Source organism: Ochotona curzoniae, unplaced genomic scaffold, assembly GCF_017591425.1.
Source record: "Ochotona curzoniae isolate NIBS_2020 unplaced genomic scaffold, NIBS_Ocur_1.0 contig_2692, whole genome shotgun sequence".
Taxonomy (NCBI): domain Eukaryota; kingdom Metazoa; phylum Chordata; class Mammalia; order Lagomorpha; family Ochotonidae; genus Ochotona; species Ochotona curzoniae.
Window position 1 is genome coordinate 15,064,013 of NW_024465556.1, and position 18,707 is coordinate 15,082,719.

General features: G+C 53.5%; 1 protein-coding gene across 1 annotated transcript in view; it reads left to right on the plus strand.

The window, feature by feature from the left end:
• Positions 1–18,707, plus strand: part of COL13A1 (collagen type XIII alpha 1 chain) — a 171,127-nt gene that overhangs the window by 53,802 nt on the left and 98,618 nt on the right. Inside the window, exons 4-14 of the mRNA XM_040976045.1 lie at positions 1,593–1,619; positions 4,057–4,092; positions 6,716–6,742; positions 6,963–7,013; positions 13,227–13,262; positions 13,845–13,871; positions 14,518–14,544; positions 15,580–15,606; positions 15,703–15,729; positions 16,161–16,187; positions 17,730–17,786. Of these exons, the coding sequence (XP_040831979.1) occupies positions 1,593–1,619; positions 4,057–4,092; positions 6,716–6,742; positions 6,963–7,013; positions 13,227–13,262; positions 13,845–13,871; positions 14,518–14,544; positions 15,580–15,606; positions 15,703–15,729; positions 16,161–16,187; positions 17,730–17,786 (369 nt within the window). The remainder of the gene's footprint in view (positions 1–1,592; positions 1,620–4,056; positions 4,093–6,715; positions 6,743–6,962; positions 7,014–13,226; positions 13,263–13,844; positions 13,872–14,517; positions 14,545–15,579; positions 15,607–15,702; positions 15,730–16,160; positions 16,188–17,729; positions 17,787–18,707) is intronic.

Consider the following 18,707-nt stretch of genomic DNA (forward strand, 5'->3'; position numbering starts at 1 on the left):
TCAGGCTTAGTTAATGGAGAATTTCTTAATCCTGGGAGTTATGAGACCAGAAAAGATCACCCAGGCAAGAAGGAAGATCTCTTAGTCTGTTTTCCTGGAGCAATACAGGGCAACATTTGATGCCAGCTGCCAAGCCCTGCTGAATATGATGCCTGAGAAGATACTGGCTACCACTTGGTAGGTGTCAGGCCAAGCGACTATAAGCCCTGGAGCCAGACGGCTTGCCACCGTCACTTCCAGCTGGGTGACCTTGGCAAGTTACTTAGGGTCTATGTACCTCGGTTTCCTCATCTGTATGAGGACAGTGGTAGGCTGTGCCCCAGCTGGTGCTGAGAGGGATACAAACACGCTTTCCCTGGTACGTGCTTGTCAGAATGGCTGGAGGTGTGTGGCAAGGACAGAAGGAGCTAAGGGCCCATGTGTTCCTGCTTGCAGTCAGCCTTGAAACTCTGCTCCTGGCCCATTCCCTTCCCAGGAGTTGGGAGGGCAGTCACCGACCTGCATCTGGGCCAATGCTGAGACCTAGGAAGCCAGGCTGAGAGTCATGAACAAAAGAACCAGAGCTGAGCACAGAAGCTTTGCTTTCAGGAGGCTTGTGAAAAAGCAGGAGGCTGCACCACCACGGACTTTCACACCATCCACTGGCCAAGGGGCCCCAAGCTGAGCACTCCTCCAAGCACCAGGAGAATACACATGGAACACACAGCATAATCTCTGCCTGGGAAGCTCGCACCATGGTGCTATGAGGGCAGAGGCAAGCAGAGCGACAGGACAGGGACACACTCAGGATCAGAGATGTCCTGGTTGCTTCAGTAGCCCTGCAGGGGGAAGAGCCTGCAGCAGATACCCCTCCATCCACATCTGCCTCTGTTTGGGGGCTGCAGGTTTGGCTGGAGAGGAGCTGTGTAGGACCTCGGGTCACTGAAGGGAGAGGCCAAGGCCGATTCCATAGCTGTCCCCTGCCATCCTCTTCTCTTCTGAAATCTTTGCATTTACTGAGTATTTGCTAACCTAATCCTAGAGCCTAAGTCATGATTGTTCTCCATGTTCAAGATGAGGAAACAGAGGCTCACTCAAGGTCACCTCAGAAATAAGTGGCAGAGCTGAGAGTCAGGCACAGAAGCTGGCATTGTGGTGCAACAGGTTGAAGTATAGCCTACAGCGCCAGCCTTCTAGGGGTGAGATGGTGAAGACGGAGCCCTAATTTCCCCCATCCTCCTCCCCGCCCCTCAGCCCTTTCTTAGGCCGAGGTCAGCATGGCATGAGACAGACAGAAAGACAGAGAGGGTACACTGGTGAGACTACAGCCTTGGTGAAGCTGGAGTCAGGAGCGGGGCATCCCCAGCCTCCATCCCTGTACCTTCCACAATGCATGGCCTGGAGGAGGACTCTGCTAAGTGGCTTTCTTTAATGTTGGAACTGAAAGGAGGCTTAGTAGGGAAGACCTCCCTCCCCTGCCCTGTTTTATTCATGAACTTCTAGAGGTTCGTGGAGCCCAGGCTCCCCCTCTTCTCATCCCCGCAGCTGGCCCGGGCAGTGTTGTTGATCAGATTGGTGTGCCAACAACCCTGATCTGTCACCCTTTCTTTCAGGGTCCCACTGGCAGGCCTGGACTTCCGGTAAGTCACTTGTGTTTTTTCTCACCTTTGCATCTCTCTCAGATGCTCTTCCTGAGAGGGTGGTGGAACATCTGTTGTGAGACTCCCCCAAACATGTTCCCTGAGTCTCTAGTAGGTAGCCCAGGGCGCAGGTCACTCTCTGAGACCTGGGCAGTCTCGAGACTGCAGCTGTAGATGCTGGGGCCCTGGGCACGGGGCTTGCAGCACACAGACCCTACCAGTGCTGGCAGGGAACAGCGACTTAGCGGGGCTGGCCGCCCACTGGCCCACTGAAGACCACTGTCTCTTGTGTCCCAGTAAAAGAGGAAACTCAAAGCCTTTGTTTTTCCCTGTGACCACTTCTGAATTCCAGAGAAAGTCCCTTGGAGGGCTATGGGACAAAAGTAGAAGTCATACAAATAACACCATTGGTTGTTAAAATCTTAATAGGTGCCAAGCATCAGGCAGACCATTCTTCATACATTTGATTTGCTCAATATCTCAGTATAACAGGTGCGATATCCATTTTGTAGATGAGAAAACTGAGATTTGGGCAACAGACCTTGTCTGACAGATTTGGCTCTAAACCTGTGGGCCCCATCCTCCTGTTTCTTGAAGTCTGTGCTTGATTTAAAGAAATACCTGTAAAGCCTTCTGTGTCACCTAACCAGAGGCAGAGACAAGAGTCCTGGCTGAGGGTTCTGCGGGTGCCTGGATGGAGAGTGATTCAGGCAAGATGCCACAGCCAGACAGGGGCAGAGGTGGGCATGGAGAAGGACTCGGGGCTGGCACCTGTATGTTGAGTGTAGAATGTTCTATGCCTTCCTCGTACTCAGTGACACCCTTTGAAGTGTGAATTATCCCATAGCCTTTCAACAGCTCCAACAGCTTCTAGAATTCACACAAGCGTGTCTGTCTTAATGATATACATGTGGAAGAAGGCTCAGCCTTGGAAAAGGGAGGCCTCCCAGCCAGAATGAAGCCTTGGGCGAACCAGGTCCCATGAAATCCAAGGAGGGGAGAAGCCAGATGACCGAGGTGGACGTGGGCAGCCTGTGCGTACTTTCTTACGACATCCACCTGTAAAAAGCATCCCGGGAAAGTCACAGAGCAGGGGCCGCTGCACATATTTTCCAGTCTCTGGCCATTCTGGGCCTGCCCCTCACCCGAGCATTTTATGGCCAGGACTGCAAAGAACATTAGTTTTTCAACAGGAATGAGAAAGTAACAGAAACACACATCCTGCAATATCATTCACAAGCCCAAACATGGGGATGTCACAGCTGACAATGCGCACAGCCTGATGCTCACAGCAGGGTCCATAGGTCACTGACCAGCTGAAGGGACCTGGAGTGACTTCCCAAAAGCTCTGGGCAGACTGGCCATCAGACATGCCAGTGTAACACACACACAGTGACCGTGCAAGGCCCAGCACTGGTAGATGCTGTCTACTAGACGCTTACAGAGGTGTGAGCCTCTCGGAGGTGTCATCTTGCAGTCCCCGCACTCTGCCCACCCATGGCAGTTCCACAAGGCAGAGGCTTCCACTCAGGAGGCAACAGGAGTACAGTGGGAGATTAGAACCTTCGGCTCAAAGATGCCACTGATAGATGCACCTCAAAGCCAGTTGCTGCTTCCCAGTGTGCCCCATGCACCCCTGGGGATGCTGGTTGTTGCTGGAGGCATCCTGCCTCAGAGGGATCAGCACGTGTAGAGTCACCCCTAGAGACGCCCACACATTTCTCACTGCAGAGCCCAGCTCTCCACCTGGTGGGCCAGACAAACTCTATTCCGCTCTCAGCACCCTCTTACTTTCCGTCCTCGTAGGCGGCCCCACCCCAGATTTTTATGATGTCTGCATGCAAGTGATTGCAAAAAAATGTTTTCTATCGAAAGAGAGAGGAACAAAACTTAATAAGCAGATGTCCAGCGTGTGAAGATGTAATGCTGGCTGCTGAACAAAGCTTCCCTCCAAGCTCTGTAGCCCATGACACAGCCGGATCCACATGGCATGCGGTTCTTTCTGCCAACTAAAGGAGGACTGGCGGGGGGGGCGGGGAAGGTCCTTGGATCTCTGTCCCAGCTCTGGCGGGGATAGGCCTAGACAGTGATCCAGCCTCCCATCTGTCACATGGGGGCCACCACTCACTCTGTTCCACGCCTTGAGGTGAAGATGAGACAGACACACCCTGGCCATAGCTACCAGAGACCTGTCAGGGGGCAGGATCTTTGAAGCCCTCAGACTCTAAGGGCAGATAGCCTTAGGGATGGCCATTACTGGACGGTCCCTACAGCAACAGAGAAAACTCATCCATGGGACATGTGGACATCACCCAGAAGTTGCCCCAACTGCCCACACAGCGTTGGCTGGCTGTTCCCACACTAGGTTCATGGCCAGCCCCCATGACCCACTGGCCTTGCTCTGGCCACTTCTGACTGTTTCTGCCTCCTTCATCAGGGGGAGAAAGGTGCTCTTGGGATGCCTGGACGTGTGGTGAGTTGGCCTGTTTGTACTTGCTCGTGTGGCCACTGCTTGCTTCTCCACGCCAGCCTATTCTGCACACCATGGCCAGGTGCTGCCTACCACAGCCCTGAACAGGAAGTCCAGGCCAGGCTCAGCCTATTCATCTGCCCAAGCCCCAGGCTACCTCGGATGAAGAAGAGACAGGGAAACAGTTTGAGCCCAGTCCTTTTAACCTCGCCATTCAGTTTCATAGTATTCATCCAACTCTGCAGTTCCAGCTACCTGTGGGCAACCTTGCCCAATCATAAACCTACATAGATAGTCGTTTTGAGAGAGAGTTGAAATTCCCATCACGTTCATTACAATGTATTAGAATTGCTCTGTTTTGTTATTAGTCATGGCTGATAACGTTGTACTGGGTCTAATGTAACTTCAGCATAGGTGTGTATGTGCAAGGAGAACTCAGCATGTGCAGATTTGGTATCAACAGGTGCAGGCATCCCCTTCAGGTCTTGGAACACAGCCCCACACAGATAAGCAACTTCTGTACTTTCCAGAGAGTACCATAAACAGAAAAATCTAGGTGCATTGCATCAAAGCTGTTTTCCATCAGCTACTGGGTGGTAGGTAGAGTAGGGTCTGAGCCCTGACATTATGATGACTCTTACACTGTCCCAGGGTGGGCAACCCAGCCTCTCCCTCACTGGAGCTAGTGGACAGGTGCACTAAAAGATGGTAAGGACAGGCGTGATCCTCCCTGGGCCTCTTGAGCTTTCTAGGGAAGCTGACCACTAAGCCTGTGTTAGCTGCAAGGTGGAGTTAGAGAAGGTAGGCTGGGACTGCTTGGAGAGTGATTTCCAAGAGCTTCAGAAACTTGTGAGGTGCTGGCACTCAGCGCTTCCTGGTGGCTTTGGGATGATGATGGTCTGTGCAGGACTGGAAGGCAGCAGCCCAAGGCCCTGAATGCCATAACCAATCTCACCACCACCCAGCCTGGTCTCAGGCATGGCCAGGCCTGCACCCTTCATCTTACTTGCATCATCCCAGCAGCCATCATTTTCCTGATCTCCCTCAACTGCTTGACCATCCCATGTCATTCCTGGCTTTGCCTCCAAATCTCCCCTCTTGCGCTGGCATTGACCTTGGGCCCAGGTGTGGCAGGTGTAGTAACCTTAAGTGAATTTACCGGCCTAGTGTGTTGAGAGGTTGATAAAAGGCATCAAAGGAGTGCTAACACTTGCGCGTGCTAACTGCATGCTGGGTTTCACACTAAGATCCTCACACACTGCATGAAGGAAGCACAGCTCCTATCCTGTTTTTACAAGGAGAAACCCAAGACTCAGAGGAAAAACATCTTCACCAAGGTCCCCAAGCGAGCCCAGGCCCTGGGAACAACACAGCTCTAAGGAGGATCTGATCTTAGGTTGAGGCCCTCAAGGCATCAGGGCACAGGTTCCAGGTCATGGCCTGTATGTCAAACAGCAGAGCCACCCCAGGACACCCTCTCACTCTTCCCCAGACAAGAGCACTAGGGCAAGCTGCTGGAACCTGTCACTGCTTCCTTTCATTAACCCAAGCAATGACCAGGACCCAAATGGGATGCAGTAGTCAGCCAACCTTTCTTGGGGGTGGGAGGGACTGAGTGCAAGTCTGAGTCACCTATACTCCCCATCAATACCCCGCTCCACCAAGGTCCTGTTTTATGGATGGGAGATTAAGGCTGCATTCATAGGCTGGATGTACCCAAGCCAACAGTTGCACCCCAGAGTCCCAGCTGCTCCTCAGTTGCTGTCAGGAAGCTCCCTGAGGGCAGCTGCTGGGCTGGGGCGGGGGTGTCTGTAAAATGTGCCCCCTTCCCACCTGCCTTCTTGAGCCCTTGCCCATCTCCCCCCAAGAAGTTCCCTCTCACGCACGGAGGGTGGCTCAGACACAGGAGGTGGCCCTTTCTAACAAGGCTATCTCCCAGTCACTTGCAGCTGCAATTTTCCATGTGGCAATGGGTCCATTTGGCTACCCAGTAGGGGCCCTGGTCTGAGCCCCTGAGTGTGAAATGCTTGGGTCATTTCCATGCTTCACCAGAAGGGGTACCACTGGCCTTGACAGGGCAGGGATTTGCTGGGGCTAGGAAGGGGTACTGGGTGACTGCCTAACAGCCTTTGAGTGGCTTCCATCCTTGCATGTGATGTACCTTGCTTTCTGTCCACTCACAGCCCCAGCCGCTCCCTCCAACTCAGGGCCAGCCTTAACGGCTCCAGGTTTATGGGGCTCGGTGCCCAGTTCTGTCCCACTCTCCCCAGCCACGCTTTTCCCTGCAAGTAGACTAGGCCAGCAAGGCCTTGGCTCCTTAGACAGGCAGGCCTGCACTAGATAGGGTATCTCTCTCACATGCTGCCCGCTAGAGCTGACCCTAGGCAGAAGGCTGCAGCCTTCTATGCAGTGAACTCAATGAGCTCATTGGACCTGAGATCTGCCGTGTCAGCACCTGTTGTGTTTCCTGGTTCACAGGGATCCCTCTCGCTTGGTTCCCCCCAGTCACGACCTGTGCTGTCGGCAGGGATTGCTGTGCTGGTGCCTCACTCTCACTCTTCTCCTGTTTTCTCCCCCCACCCCCTGCCTCTCTTGCTGCACCCTGTGTTGCACTGGGCTACCGCAGGGAGTCAAGGGCCAGCCAGGCGAGAAGGTGAGTGCATTTTTGCCTTCCTGCTCTTCTCCTCATCCCCTGGTGTCCAGCTTGGTCTTTCCATACTGGAGTCACACCATTTCTGCATTCTGGGTGGCCGCCCCACCCTGCCCCACCTGCCGGCTCTCACTTGGCTGTTTATTTGTTTGTTTGTTTGTTTGTTTTTTCCCACTCCTCCCCTGCTTCCACCTCCATTCTCTTCCTCCTCCCTGCCACACAGGGCGCCCCTGGGGATGCCGGAATGTCCATCATTGGCCCCCGAGGTCCCCCGGTAAGTTGATGTTGCTCTGCTTGAGGGCCAGGTGGGTTGTTGAAGTTGGGAGTGGGTGAGGAGATGAGGAAGGAGGAGGCCCAGCTAGGCCTCTGGGTGTGGTGGTCACCACATGTGCTGTGGTCAGCATGGCCGGCCTCAGGGCTGGCTGCTGATGTTGCAGGCAGTGGTCTACTAAATATACCTCCAGTTATGGCCTGAGTGTGAGTATGTGTGGGGGAGGTGACTCTGAAGGGCTTAGGCTGGAGCCAGGAAATAGGCAGGCCAGCCAGTGCCTATGCCTCTCCAGCATGCAGCTGCAGCCTGCCTGGAGCAAGCATTAGGCAGAAGCCCAGAATCCCAGGTTCACAGACCTGGGAAGGACTTGCCCAATGTCCTGCACATACCTGCTGCAGCAGAGTTAGAACCCAGGAGCCCTGGCATCCCAGCATCCACCACAGCAGCAGGCTGTGAGCTCCTTACTTGGCTGTGCACACTCCCCACCAGTGGCCCACAGTAAGGGCTGAGACACAAGGCTAGCCTCTCAGAGACTGAGCAGATGGATGAAGCCAGCGGCCAGTGTCTGAGCTGATAGACCCAGCCCAGGGAAGCAGAAGTCTCTGCTTCCCTTATTCTAAGGAGAAGAGCCAGAGACCAGATGTTACATTGCATCTCCAGGAAGGGGGTGTGCAAGTGCTGAGAGCCCAGAGGTGGAGCCAGTGCATTGAGCTCAGGCTCAGGGGAAGGAAGGCAAGGGCAGCAAGACATGCTGGCTGGGTCGAGGGGATGCAGCTCACACTGAGCACTTATTCCATGGAAAGTGCATCCTGACATTTTTCAGATGGACTAATTCATTTAACCCTTTCCCAGGAAGCAGAACACAGAAAGGTTGAGTGACTTGCCCAAAAATCATACCAGAGTGGTCACTCAGGCCTGGATAGAGGGTTCCAGAGGTTGTTATCTGAGCCCACAACTGTGATGAGCCGGCCAGGCTGTGGTGACGCAACCAGGTGTGTGCCTAGGTCCTCCTTGCTGCTGCCTCCTGTGTGCTGGTGAAGATCAAGACCCCAAGCCTTGTGGTTCATGAGCAGTAAGAGCAGGCCATAGAAAGACAATACAGGCCCTGGGGCCTTGTAGGAAGAACAGGCAGCAACAAGGAAACGGGCCCCACCCCTAGACTGCTCTCTCTCCTTCTGCCTCCTGGTTTAGCACTGGACGCTCCATGTGTGCGCCGCAGTTCAACCAATCACAGTAGCAGACACCCTCAAGGTCCCACGAGGGCAGGACAGAGGTCAGCATCTGCTCCATTCGACCTGGGACCCAGTGTGCACAAAGAGCTGCTACCTTGGGTCTGACTGCAGGATTAGCAACATCCTCTGACTTCCACAGCAGGATGACTCCCTAGCTAGCTCTGCTAGTCCTCCTGGGACAGATGGGAGCTGTGGGCCCATTTCACAGAGAAAGAAACTTCTTGTTTTGTTTGTGGCTTCTCTGCTCAGAAATGCTAGAGCTGGGACCTGGCCAGACTGGCCACATTCCAAAAGCCTGCATTGTTTTTAAAAAGATTTGTCTTAATTATTTGAAAATCAACATGTTAGTAAGACAGAAAGAGGGACAGGGGAAGCTCTGGCTTCTCATTTACTCCCCCGATGTCCACAACAGCTGAGGTTTGTTTTGGTCACAGCCAGGAGCTCCATTTGAGTCTTCCACATGAGCTGCAAGAGCCCGAATAGTTGGGCCATCCTCTGCTGCTTTCCAAGGTACATAGCAGGGAGCAGCCAGGACTCGAACTGGTACCCTTATGGGATGCCACCATAACAGGTGACAGCTTAGCTCACTGCACCCCAGCTCCCAAAGCCTGTCTCCCATCCTGGTCTTTGACTTCAGCAAATATAATAGTTCTTTTTTCGGGTGTCTACTTGAATGCTGGGGGAAATATTAGGGCACCAGGAGCCCAACCCCCTTCAACTCTGGCCTGTGTGAGTGACCATCGCCAGATAGGTCAGGCCATCCCCACTGAGTTCTCACCAAACAGTGGGAGTGATCCCACATCTCCCTCCAGAAGCCCCCTGAGTCAGTGAGAACAGGGACCAGGGAAGGGCATAGCGGAGAAGACAAAGGGTCTGATGTCATTAAGGGCCAGGGTTTAAGCAAGCTTGCCCAGTAGGAACTGAGGGTACTAGAGCCTGTGGCCAGTAGGGGTCCAGAAGAAATACTGCAAATCAGAACCAGCTTTGCTGCTCTTGGGCTACCTGCCTCAGGAACCATCAACGGACCAGGCAGAGTACAGCATCCGGGCACCCTGGGGAGGGCAGCTCACAGCACAGTGAAACACGAAACAGCATGCTGGACCCTCCCGCTGCAGGCCAGGTTAGGGAATATCCCCCAACTCAAAGGGGACAGCTTCTCGTGTGTGTGTCAGAGTTGCAGGCTCCATCACAGTAAGCCAGCTCACAATGGCAGGACATACCTGCAGAGGGCTTCCAGCAGGCTGCCAGTACATCCCAGTGTTAGACCACAGATACCTGGCTACAGCCACCCGCTGCCTTCGGGGCCTGGGATCTACTGAGAGATGAGCAGGCATCTCAGCCATTAACAGAGACACAGACAGTAACTTCTGGAAACTGTGGGGGCCCCAGACATAGGGTTGGGGGCAGGCAGCGAAGACTTTCTGGAGGAAGGAGTAATCAAACTGCAAGGACATGCAGATTGTGTCCTGTTAAGAGGCCCCTCCTGATGACTGAGGAATGGGGAAGCCCTTTCCGGGAACAAAAAAAGGCCAGAATGACAAATGGCAAGATGTGCAGTGAGCAAGGGTCCTGGGCATGAAGTGAGGGACCTGTGTGGGGTACAGCTGTCGGTGTACTGCGGGAGGGCCAGAGTGTGAAGTGTATGGGAGCCGCTCTGACTGCTCATGGAGTGGCCTGAGCAGAACCTGCCCCTCCGTGTCCTGGACCTAGAGGTGCAGCTGTAGTGTGTACATGACTGCAAGGACCAGGGAGGAAGTCCGTACCTCTGGAGCCTTGTAGGTCAGGGCTGTGGTGGGGCAAGGCCCGGGCAGGTGCACCACACACCCACTTTCAGGAAGGGAAACTTCCTGATAGGCTCTTGCATCCAGAACTTCCTGTTGTTCTACAGTACTTTACCCTGAACTAAGGAAGATAGAGAGGAGCAAGCCAAAGTTGGGGCTCACTTAGAAAGTGGGGAGCACCTTACTCTCTTTCTCTCTTGGCTTTGTATGGAGATTATTTCAGAGGTGAATCAAAAGCTTATTTCCTCTGTTTTTATATAGAAGGATGTAATGTTAGTCCACAGATTAATTTGGGTCAGTTAGAAGTTTCTTCCTGGTCTCCCACATGGATGTAGGAGCCCAAGAACTTGGCTCTCTTCCTCTGCTGTTTTCTAGGGAGCCAGATTGCAAGTGGAGAAGCTGGGACTCCACCTGATGCCTATGTAGGATGCTGATAATGACTCCTATTTCATCTATCAAAGTTTTTTAAAACATTTTTTTATTTATTTGAGAGAGTAAGAGCTCAGTTTGGGTCTCATGTGAGTGGCAAGTATGCAATGAATTGAACCATCACTATTGCCTGCTGCGGTCTGCACTGACAAGCAGCTGGAGCCAGAAACTCCAACATGGGATGCAGGGATCTTAATCTGCATCTTAGCCACTAGGCCAACTGCCGGCCCTGGGTATCTATAAATTTACTCCTCATTCTGGTGAAATTTTTATAAGGTTTGGAGTCCAGTAAAACGTTAAGCTGTGTTTGAAAGAAAATGAGCTGGTGAGACAGTCAGGAAATAAGGATGACAGAATGAAGGGACCAGTTGTTCTACTATATATCAAAATGCAGTAGGAAGCAGTGCCATTAGAACAAGCAAATGAATACAGCAGAATGGGGTGAGTAGTGTGTGCGCACACATGTGAGTGTGCAGAAATAAAGCCAGATGCACAGGGTGGGGGGTGGTCCATGAAGAAAGCTTCATTTCACAATAGAAAGAGTGATGGATTGCTCCGGAAACCATGCTTGGGCAATAGCAAGCCATTAGGAAAAAAATTAAAAACAAAAACAAAATAGAACACAATCTCACTCTATCAGAATAAATTCCAAATGAATAAAGTGCTTAGATGCAAAACACGAAAATAGTAAAGCACGAACAAAGCACGGAAGGAATGTGTTCAGATTCTGAACTGATGAAGACCTTTTTGAAGCATCAAGCCCCAAAGCCAGAACACGTCGCTAAGTTTGCCTGCATAGGTATAAACCTTCCAAATGACAGAGCTCAGCACAAAATCTAAGATAAACGCCTGACTAGAAAGTATTTGCAACATTTATGACCAGCAAAGTCCTTCTTATCCTTTTTTGCTCAAATTAGTAGAGAAAAGACAAATCACCTAGCATCCCCTATTAGCCAAGTTCAAACAAGGAGTTCACAAACAGGTCAGAGTGGCAGTTAACGCTGGGGGGATGGCAGGGAGAGGAGGAGCCAGAACTCAGCCTGTTTCCAATGGAGCTCTAAGTCTTCCCCAGACATCCCCCTCCCCTGTGCTCCTGCCCCACTCCAGGAAGCAGAGGGCTGGTTTATGACAACATTTTTCCCCAAGATCCCCAAGGAAAGAAAAAAAAAGTCTGGTTAGCCCTGGATCTGGCTCTGGGCTGCAGAGATGTGGCCAGCTCCTGGGAAGGCTCTGTAATTAACAAACTGTGTGATTATCCCCACCGCGCCAACAGTATCCGGAGTGCCACTTGAAGATGTTCCTTCTCCTGCTTGACCTCTGCTTCGGGCCCTGAGCGCAGTTTACAGAAAGCTTGCCTGGGAGGCAGGGTTTCCGGGTTTTCTCTTCTGGGCTATTCTTAGCCTCACTGCTGATCCTTGGAAGGGAGACGCCAGGGGCCGGTCTCAGAAGAGAGCAACTTCTCCCTGCTGCCCATTTGGATGCTGGCCATTAGCCTGCTCCCTCCCATCGCAGGGTCCCTATCCCACCCAGTCAGAATGGTCAACATTGTGCTGTGAGCAGAGGCCGTCAGGCACTCATGGCTAGCCATGTGTGTGGACCTGGGCAGCTTGGAGATGTTGCAGGGCCACCATCAGTGGATCTAGAGGCATGCATCTGACCCTGGGATTACCTCCCTGAACGACAACAGTCTCAGCACTCATGGGGTTCCACAGCAGCCTTGCTGCATTCTGAGGCTCCTCTGTGCAGTCCAAGGCAACATACAGCCAGGGGTGGCAGCTGCCTCAACAGTTCTGCTGTCCGAGCAGGTCATTGCCATTGCAGAATTGCCACTTGGGGAAGGTTAGACAACCTGCTTAGGGTTGTACAGCCATTGTTGGTAGAGGCAAGACTAAAACTCAAGCAAGGGAGATGTCATGCTGAGTGCTGGATATGTGTATCAGGGAGAGGCAGGTAAGCCATGGGCTTGAGCAGAGTGGGTGGGCAAGGCGGCAGGAAAGGAAAGTGACATGGTCAGTGGGGACGAGACTGAGTTGGAGTGATGTGGGTCTCTAAAAGAGTCCTTGTCGGCTCATGAGAAGAGGGAACAACCTAACTTGTATTTCTCCTGTTACCCTTAATCTCCTGCTCAGCCATCCACAGCCTTGTACTCTGTGTAACACCTGAGCAAGGACACTGCTTCCGTCTCTCCTGAGTGTCCCCTGTACATGACACTCTGTACTTCTGGGGAAGTGGGCAGGCATTGCTCTGCATCTCCCACCAACACTGGGGAATCCAGAGGTGAGCCAGCTTCTGGGAGAAAGCTGCTGGTCAAAGGGAGAGAGGAGTCATCTTACCCCTTCTAGCCTGTGAATATACATTCTAAAGGTCAAGCTCAACTAGCTGCTGATATCCTAGCCACGCTTAGGTAAGTGGCTGGGAGCGATGACCATGCATGAAGTGGACTTGGAGGGTCTCAAGGCACTGTTTCCCCGCTGTCGCCAGCATCCCATCAGTCTGTTTATAAGCAGTCTCAGCGTGTCCTTAGCAGTAAGGAGCTCCCAGGGGCTGCCTGCTGGCCCCTCCTTTCGCTGCCCACACCGCTCCTGAAGGACATGTCCTGTGCTGTTCCAATCCCCATCCATCTCCTTCCACCTCTCCCATCTGGCTCATGAGGTGAGTGGCCCCCTGGGGCAAGCAGGCATGAGTGCAAGGATGGGGCCAAAGTGATCCAGAGGACCAGCGATCAGCTCCAGCTCACTTCTTGTTCATGCTCACAGCTCTCCCCTTCTCTTCAGGGTCAACCAGGCTCCCGAGGTTTTCCTGGATTTCCGGTGAGTGGAAAAGGCTGAAGGTAGCTGTGTCCCAGGCCATCTCTGGGCTTGGTTATCTGAAATCCCAGCCCCCATTCACCCTCCCTTCTGTAGCCACTCAAAGAGGAGCTCAGAGCCCCCAACTCATGGCACAGAGCACAGGGCAACACTCAAGTAAAGGACCAGCCAGATAGCATCAGCAAGGAAGGCTACAAAACAGATGTCTCCTGGTGTGGACCATGCCCTCAGAGCTCTCACTGGGCTCTGAGCAGAGACCCCACCACCAGGGAGGCAAGGGTGCCCTCTGGGTGTCTTTTGACCCTTGCACACTGGACATAAGAAAAGTTCTAGAAGGCAAGGCACAGGCTGTCCTTTCCTTCAGGCCTTGGTGCTAGCCACTGCTGATATGGTGCTGCTCCCCAGCACCACCCATGTATATGTGTGCATGGTGGGGGGGTGTTCTATTATTCTTGTCCCTATTTGAGGATGGGAAGTTGGGGTTCAGACTGAGCATGGTCACATAAACCTGAGCTTTTCACACTTGTCCCTGGTCACCAGGAGCCCGGGGCCCTCGGTTTTGACACCTGCTCTTTCTGCTTTCAGGGTCCCATTGGACTGGATGGTAGACCGGTAAGTGGCCGAATCCAGGATTGGTAACCCTCTGCTTCAGTTAAGGTCACTATCTCTGGGTCTCTTGATCATTCTGCAAGACCCCCACCTCTCCAAGGCCCCTCCTGCATCTCCTGACCTCTTCTGAGTTGAGGTCTCCCTTCCTATTTAAGGCTGCACACCTATGCCCGTCACGGTGGGGCTGCTTCTCTGGCACAGTGCCTCTGGGGTCATTTGAAAGCTTTGGAGTCGGTTCCCTAACCCAAATGTTCGTGGCAAGGAGGCCCCCTCTTCACTTCCAGAAGAAGTGAGGAGGGAAGATGCCTCCCAATCCCTCAAGGACGCCTATACACACACACATAGGCCAGCAGCTCATGGAGGTCATGTCCTCTTAGCTGGCAGGACCAAGCAGTTTTGTGTGTGTGGACATGTGTGAGGTTGCAACCCTCCTCCTTCACTCTTTGAAGGGCAGACCCCTGTCATAGGTATTCAAGGCCAGTGAACCTGTGTGAGTTGGCAGGGCCTGGGATGGCAGAGAGAGATGGAGGAGCGAGCAAGCAAGTGACTACAGGGGAAGGGAAAGCAGCTGGCTCACACCTGAATCAGGTGGGGGTAGGGCTGGGTGAGACTTCTAGAAGGGACCTGACACATGTGCTTCTCCTTGCAGGGCCAACCTGGACCGAAAGGCGAGATGGTGTGACTCCAGCTTCCTGGGGGATGGGGAAAGGGGTGATGTGGGAGAGGGGTGATGCTAGCCTGGCATCCCTGCCTGATGAAGGGACAGGGTGGGGGTAAGCCTGTCTGTCACGGACATATCACACAAAAAGAGAGGCAAGCAGGGGCTTCTCCACCTGAAATAGGAAGAGAGAGAGTCAGAGTAGCCCACGGCACTTGCAGGGCACTCAGTGATGAGCACGTCACTCTCAACTGTGACTTTTTTTTTTAAGCGATTGATCAGATGATTGGTTGATATTGATTTATTTGAAAGGTAGAGTGACACACAGAGAGAAAGAGAAACAACCAGGACTGGGCCAGGCCAAATCCAGGAGCCTGGACTCCATCCACACTGGTAGATGGGGCCAAATACTTGGGCCATCCTCTGTTGTTTCCCCAGGGGCATCAGATCCCAGCGAGCTGGATCCCAGGGAACAGTTAGGATTTAAACCAGTGCCCATATGGGAAGCTGGTGGCACAGGCTTGGCTTGCTGCACTGCAACACCGGCCTCAGCCCCATGAACTTGACAAAACATCATTCAAGGAAAACCTGAGATCCCTGTGTTGCCCCAAGGAGCCCAGAATATGGCTGAGGTTGTTCACTTGCTGCTTCCCCTCTTGCCCAAAGTTTCCCCAGGGCTCTCTGGGTCTGCAACACTGGCTCAGTTCCCCCACCCACCTGGACACTGAGAGCCCTCTAGCTGGGTGGGTCGGGGGTGCCTTCCACTGAAGCTGAGTGTAGAAAGCAGACAATGTTCTGCAGGCTGGCAGTACCCAGGGCCACCTGGCACTCAAGTGCAACCTTCCACGTAACTGGCCCATGAGAACATAGTGCTGGAAAAATGTTTCTTGTACCTGCTGCCTGTGGCACCCACTGACTGGTGAAGCAGCGGAAGCCTACAGTATAAGACCAGGTTGCCCTAACCATGTGGGAAGCAGGAAGTCCTGGCTGTGGCTCCCATCACAGGTCCCAGCCAGGCCCATGGCCCTGATGTGTGTGTCTTTTCTCCCCAAGGGCCTGACAGGTCCCCGAGGACAGCAGGTTGGTATCTCTTGTTCATATCTCCCATGGAGGATCTTGGGCGGGGCTGTGGCATTTTCCCGGCTTTGAACTTGAACTCTCTCCTTTGCCTTGCAGGGACCTCAAGGACAAAAAGGAGAAAAGGTCAGCATGGGGCAGTTTTTCCAGAATCTTCCTTCAAGGCAGCTGCCCCCACTCCCTGGGGGACACAGGGACAGAGTAGCCCTTTTTAAGTTTGTTTCTGTTCCCAGACCCTCAAATGCCATCCTCTGGAAAAGCAATAGAGGGGAGCTGTTGTGGTAGCATTCTTTTGGGGGATGAAACAGGACCCCCTCCAGTTTCTTCTTTGGTCCTTCCCATCAGCCACCCCCATGGTGAACCCCTGAGATCTTGAGGTGTCTGCTAAGAAAGCACTCACAGGCCCCTTGCTGGCCTCTGAGGACACAGTCCAGGACCAGAGTTGGGCTGATGGAGAATGAAATGCACAGCAAGTCTTCAGGTCCTGGGGACGTCCCTGAGGGACAGACATTCCCCCTCAAATGCCTCACTTGTCCTTCTCTTCTTTCTCCTCCCAGGGTCAATGTGGAGAGTACCCACACCGGGTAAGTGGACTGCTGCTCCGGCCCCTCTCAGAGGCATTGCTGCCTAGGGAGCCTCCACCCGCTGGGGTCCCCAGCACAGAGGTGATGTGCAGTGTGGGTGGCTGGCACAGCTCCGTGTGTGTGTGTGTGTGTGTGTGTGTGTGTGTGTACAGAGCAGACCGTGTGGGCACTGACTCTGTGTGTCTGGGACCCATGCCCCATTCCCTGCTCTGCTGTGTGACTGGTGTCAGGTTGTGTGTCTCCTTCCCAATCCATCCAGAATGTGTGTGTTTGTCCAGCCACTTGCCCTGGCCAAGTATAAGGACTTTGGGGCTAGTCAATGTTTCGGTGGACCCAAACTTTGGTACAGGGCTAGCCCCTGGAGCAACATCACCAGGCACACCTGGTGAAGAAAAAAGGACACTGTTCCCAGTGGGGTGGGGACCCTCGGGCTGAGATGGATCCTCCACCAGTCCTCTCCCAGTTCCATCCTTCTCCCGGTTCTACCCCAAAACACAGAACCCAGAAGACCATGCGGCCTGTTGGGAATCCTTGCTATGAGCACAAAGCAGGGCAAAAGACATGTTCTGAGTTCCCAAGGCAGAACCCTCCTCCCTGTCGGATCAGCCTCAGGCAGTGGGTGTACAGACTAGTGTTCCCAGGTGTCTGTCCCTCCACTCTGGGGCCCCATGTGACTCCCTGGGCCACTCACCTATGTCTGGAATGTCCTCATGGGCTTAGGAACTGGAGACTGACATAAACCAGGCTGAGGGTTCTGCTGGCTGTGGGAGGATTCTGCTAGCAGGGTATGCCCTCTGCCCCAGCCACTAAGCAGGCAGGCAGTCAGGCCAGCTCCTAGGCCAGGAGGAAGCCCTAAGGGGGCTGGCACATGAGAGAGGGGGGAAGTGGACCAAGCAGACATAGCTGGCCTGCGGGTGGCATGCACACCTGGAATGCAGGGCCCTGGTGTTCCGGCCAGCTGGATCCTGATACAATAATAGAAGGTCAGCTGTGCCTGTTTGAAACAATGAACTCACAGGGCTGTTACGTTATCCCAAAAAAAGGCAGCAGCCCCCTGCGTGAAAGACAACACAACTGCAGGCATGAGGGTGGCATGTTATCTGTTCCCAGGGATGCTTGCCAGTGGGAGGGGACTGGTTCTCTCCTCCTTAGCCCAACAGAAGAAAAGGGATGAGGACAGTAACAGAAAGATTCAGAAGCTCCCTGGCCACAGGCTACAGTTAGACCTGTGTTAGGACTGGGGTGAAAGTGGGTATGGGCATCAGCTGACAGGCAGAACAAGTTTATCTAGAAGAAGGTAGGGCTGCAGGGGCTCCTGGAGGCCCGTTGGTTTCCTGAGGGATCTGCAGGCTTGGTGGGGGAGGCAGGTGCCCACCTCTCTCCTTGGCCCCAGCTTCCCTAGGGAGGAAATGGGGGAGCAGGTAAAACAGAGACCCTGGGACAGAGAGCAGGGGAGCAGGTATCCATGGGCCTCCCCACTCACATTCCTCCTGTTCCCCTGTGTCTGCCCCTTTCATCCCCCCCGCCCCCTCCCCAAACTAGGAGTACCTAAGCAGCACGATGGCAGCTCTTCGCTCCAACCAGATAATTACCCTGAAGGTTTGTGGGTTCTGGAATGGACCCCTCACTCTAAGAGGCTTCCTGCACACGGAGCCCAACATTGCACGTCCCCAGGCCCCAGCAGTGGGTGGATATGCTGGGAGGGGGTTGTGAGTGGTAACTGGGAGTGACAGCTGTCCACCAAGGCAGCAGGAAGGCCGGAGTTGGGCTCCCAAGTTCTAGCTGCATGTATATGCAGATTAGGCAGCTCCTGGCTCTCAGCATTCACTCAGGGTTGGTGTGAGTTCCAGCACTTTCCAAACCAAGCATCTCCTTTCCTGTGAGTTCTAGCCTTTTCTGAGAGTCACAGGCCCATGCAGCTTTCACAGTCGGAGTGACTGGAAGCAGCCAAGCAACTTCAGAAAGTAAGCTTCCATTAGATGTGACTGCGAGTTCCTCTCGCCCCTCCACAACTAGTTAAATGTTCTAAAGACATCTCTGTCTGGTCTCCAAGCCCTCCTCCAGCCACAGGGTGAGATCTTTGTAGCTCTTAGCATGTGCCCACACTTAGCCACACCCTCAGCCTTGGTGTTGCCCTTGGTCATCCTCCTTGGGGTTGCTGACACTAGACTTTTTCATGCAACCAAAAAATCAAAAAAAAAAAAAAAAACCCAAAGTGGTCACATCGGGCCAGCCAGTCAGCCATGAAGTACCAATTTAGCTGCTTCTGAGGGCTTGCTGGCCAGAGCCTCTGTCCCCCCGGTGGGGGTGGGTGAGGGGCTGGCTGTGCAATGTTGGGCCATGTGTCAGGTGGCCTCTGTGGCCTGGATGAACCAGCTGAGGAGGACCACTCTCCAGGCCCAGAGGCCTGCTGATCTCCACCCTTGGTTCCAAGCTGGAGGCCGAGGCAGGGCGTGAACCGGGAGCTCCTTCTATGGGATGGACCAAGGGCAAGATCAGCCCTGCATCCTTGGCCATGAA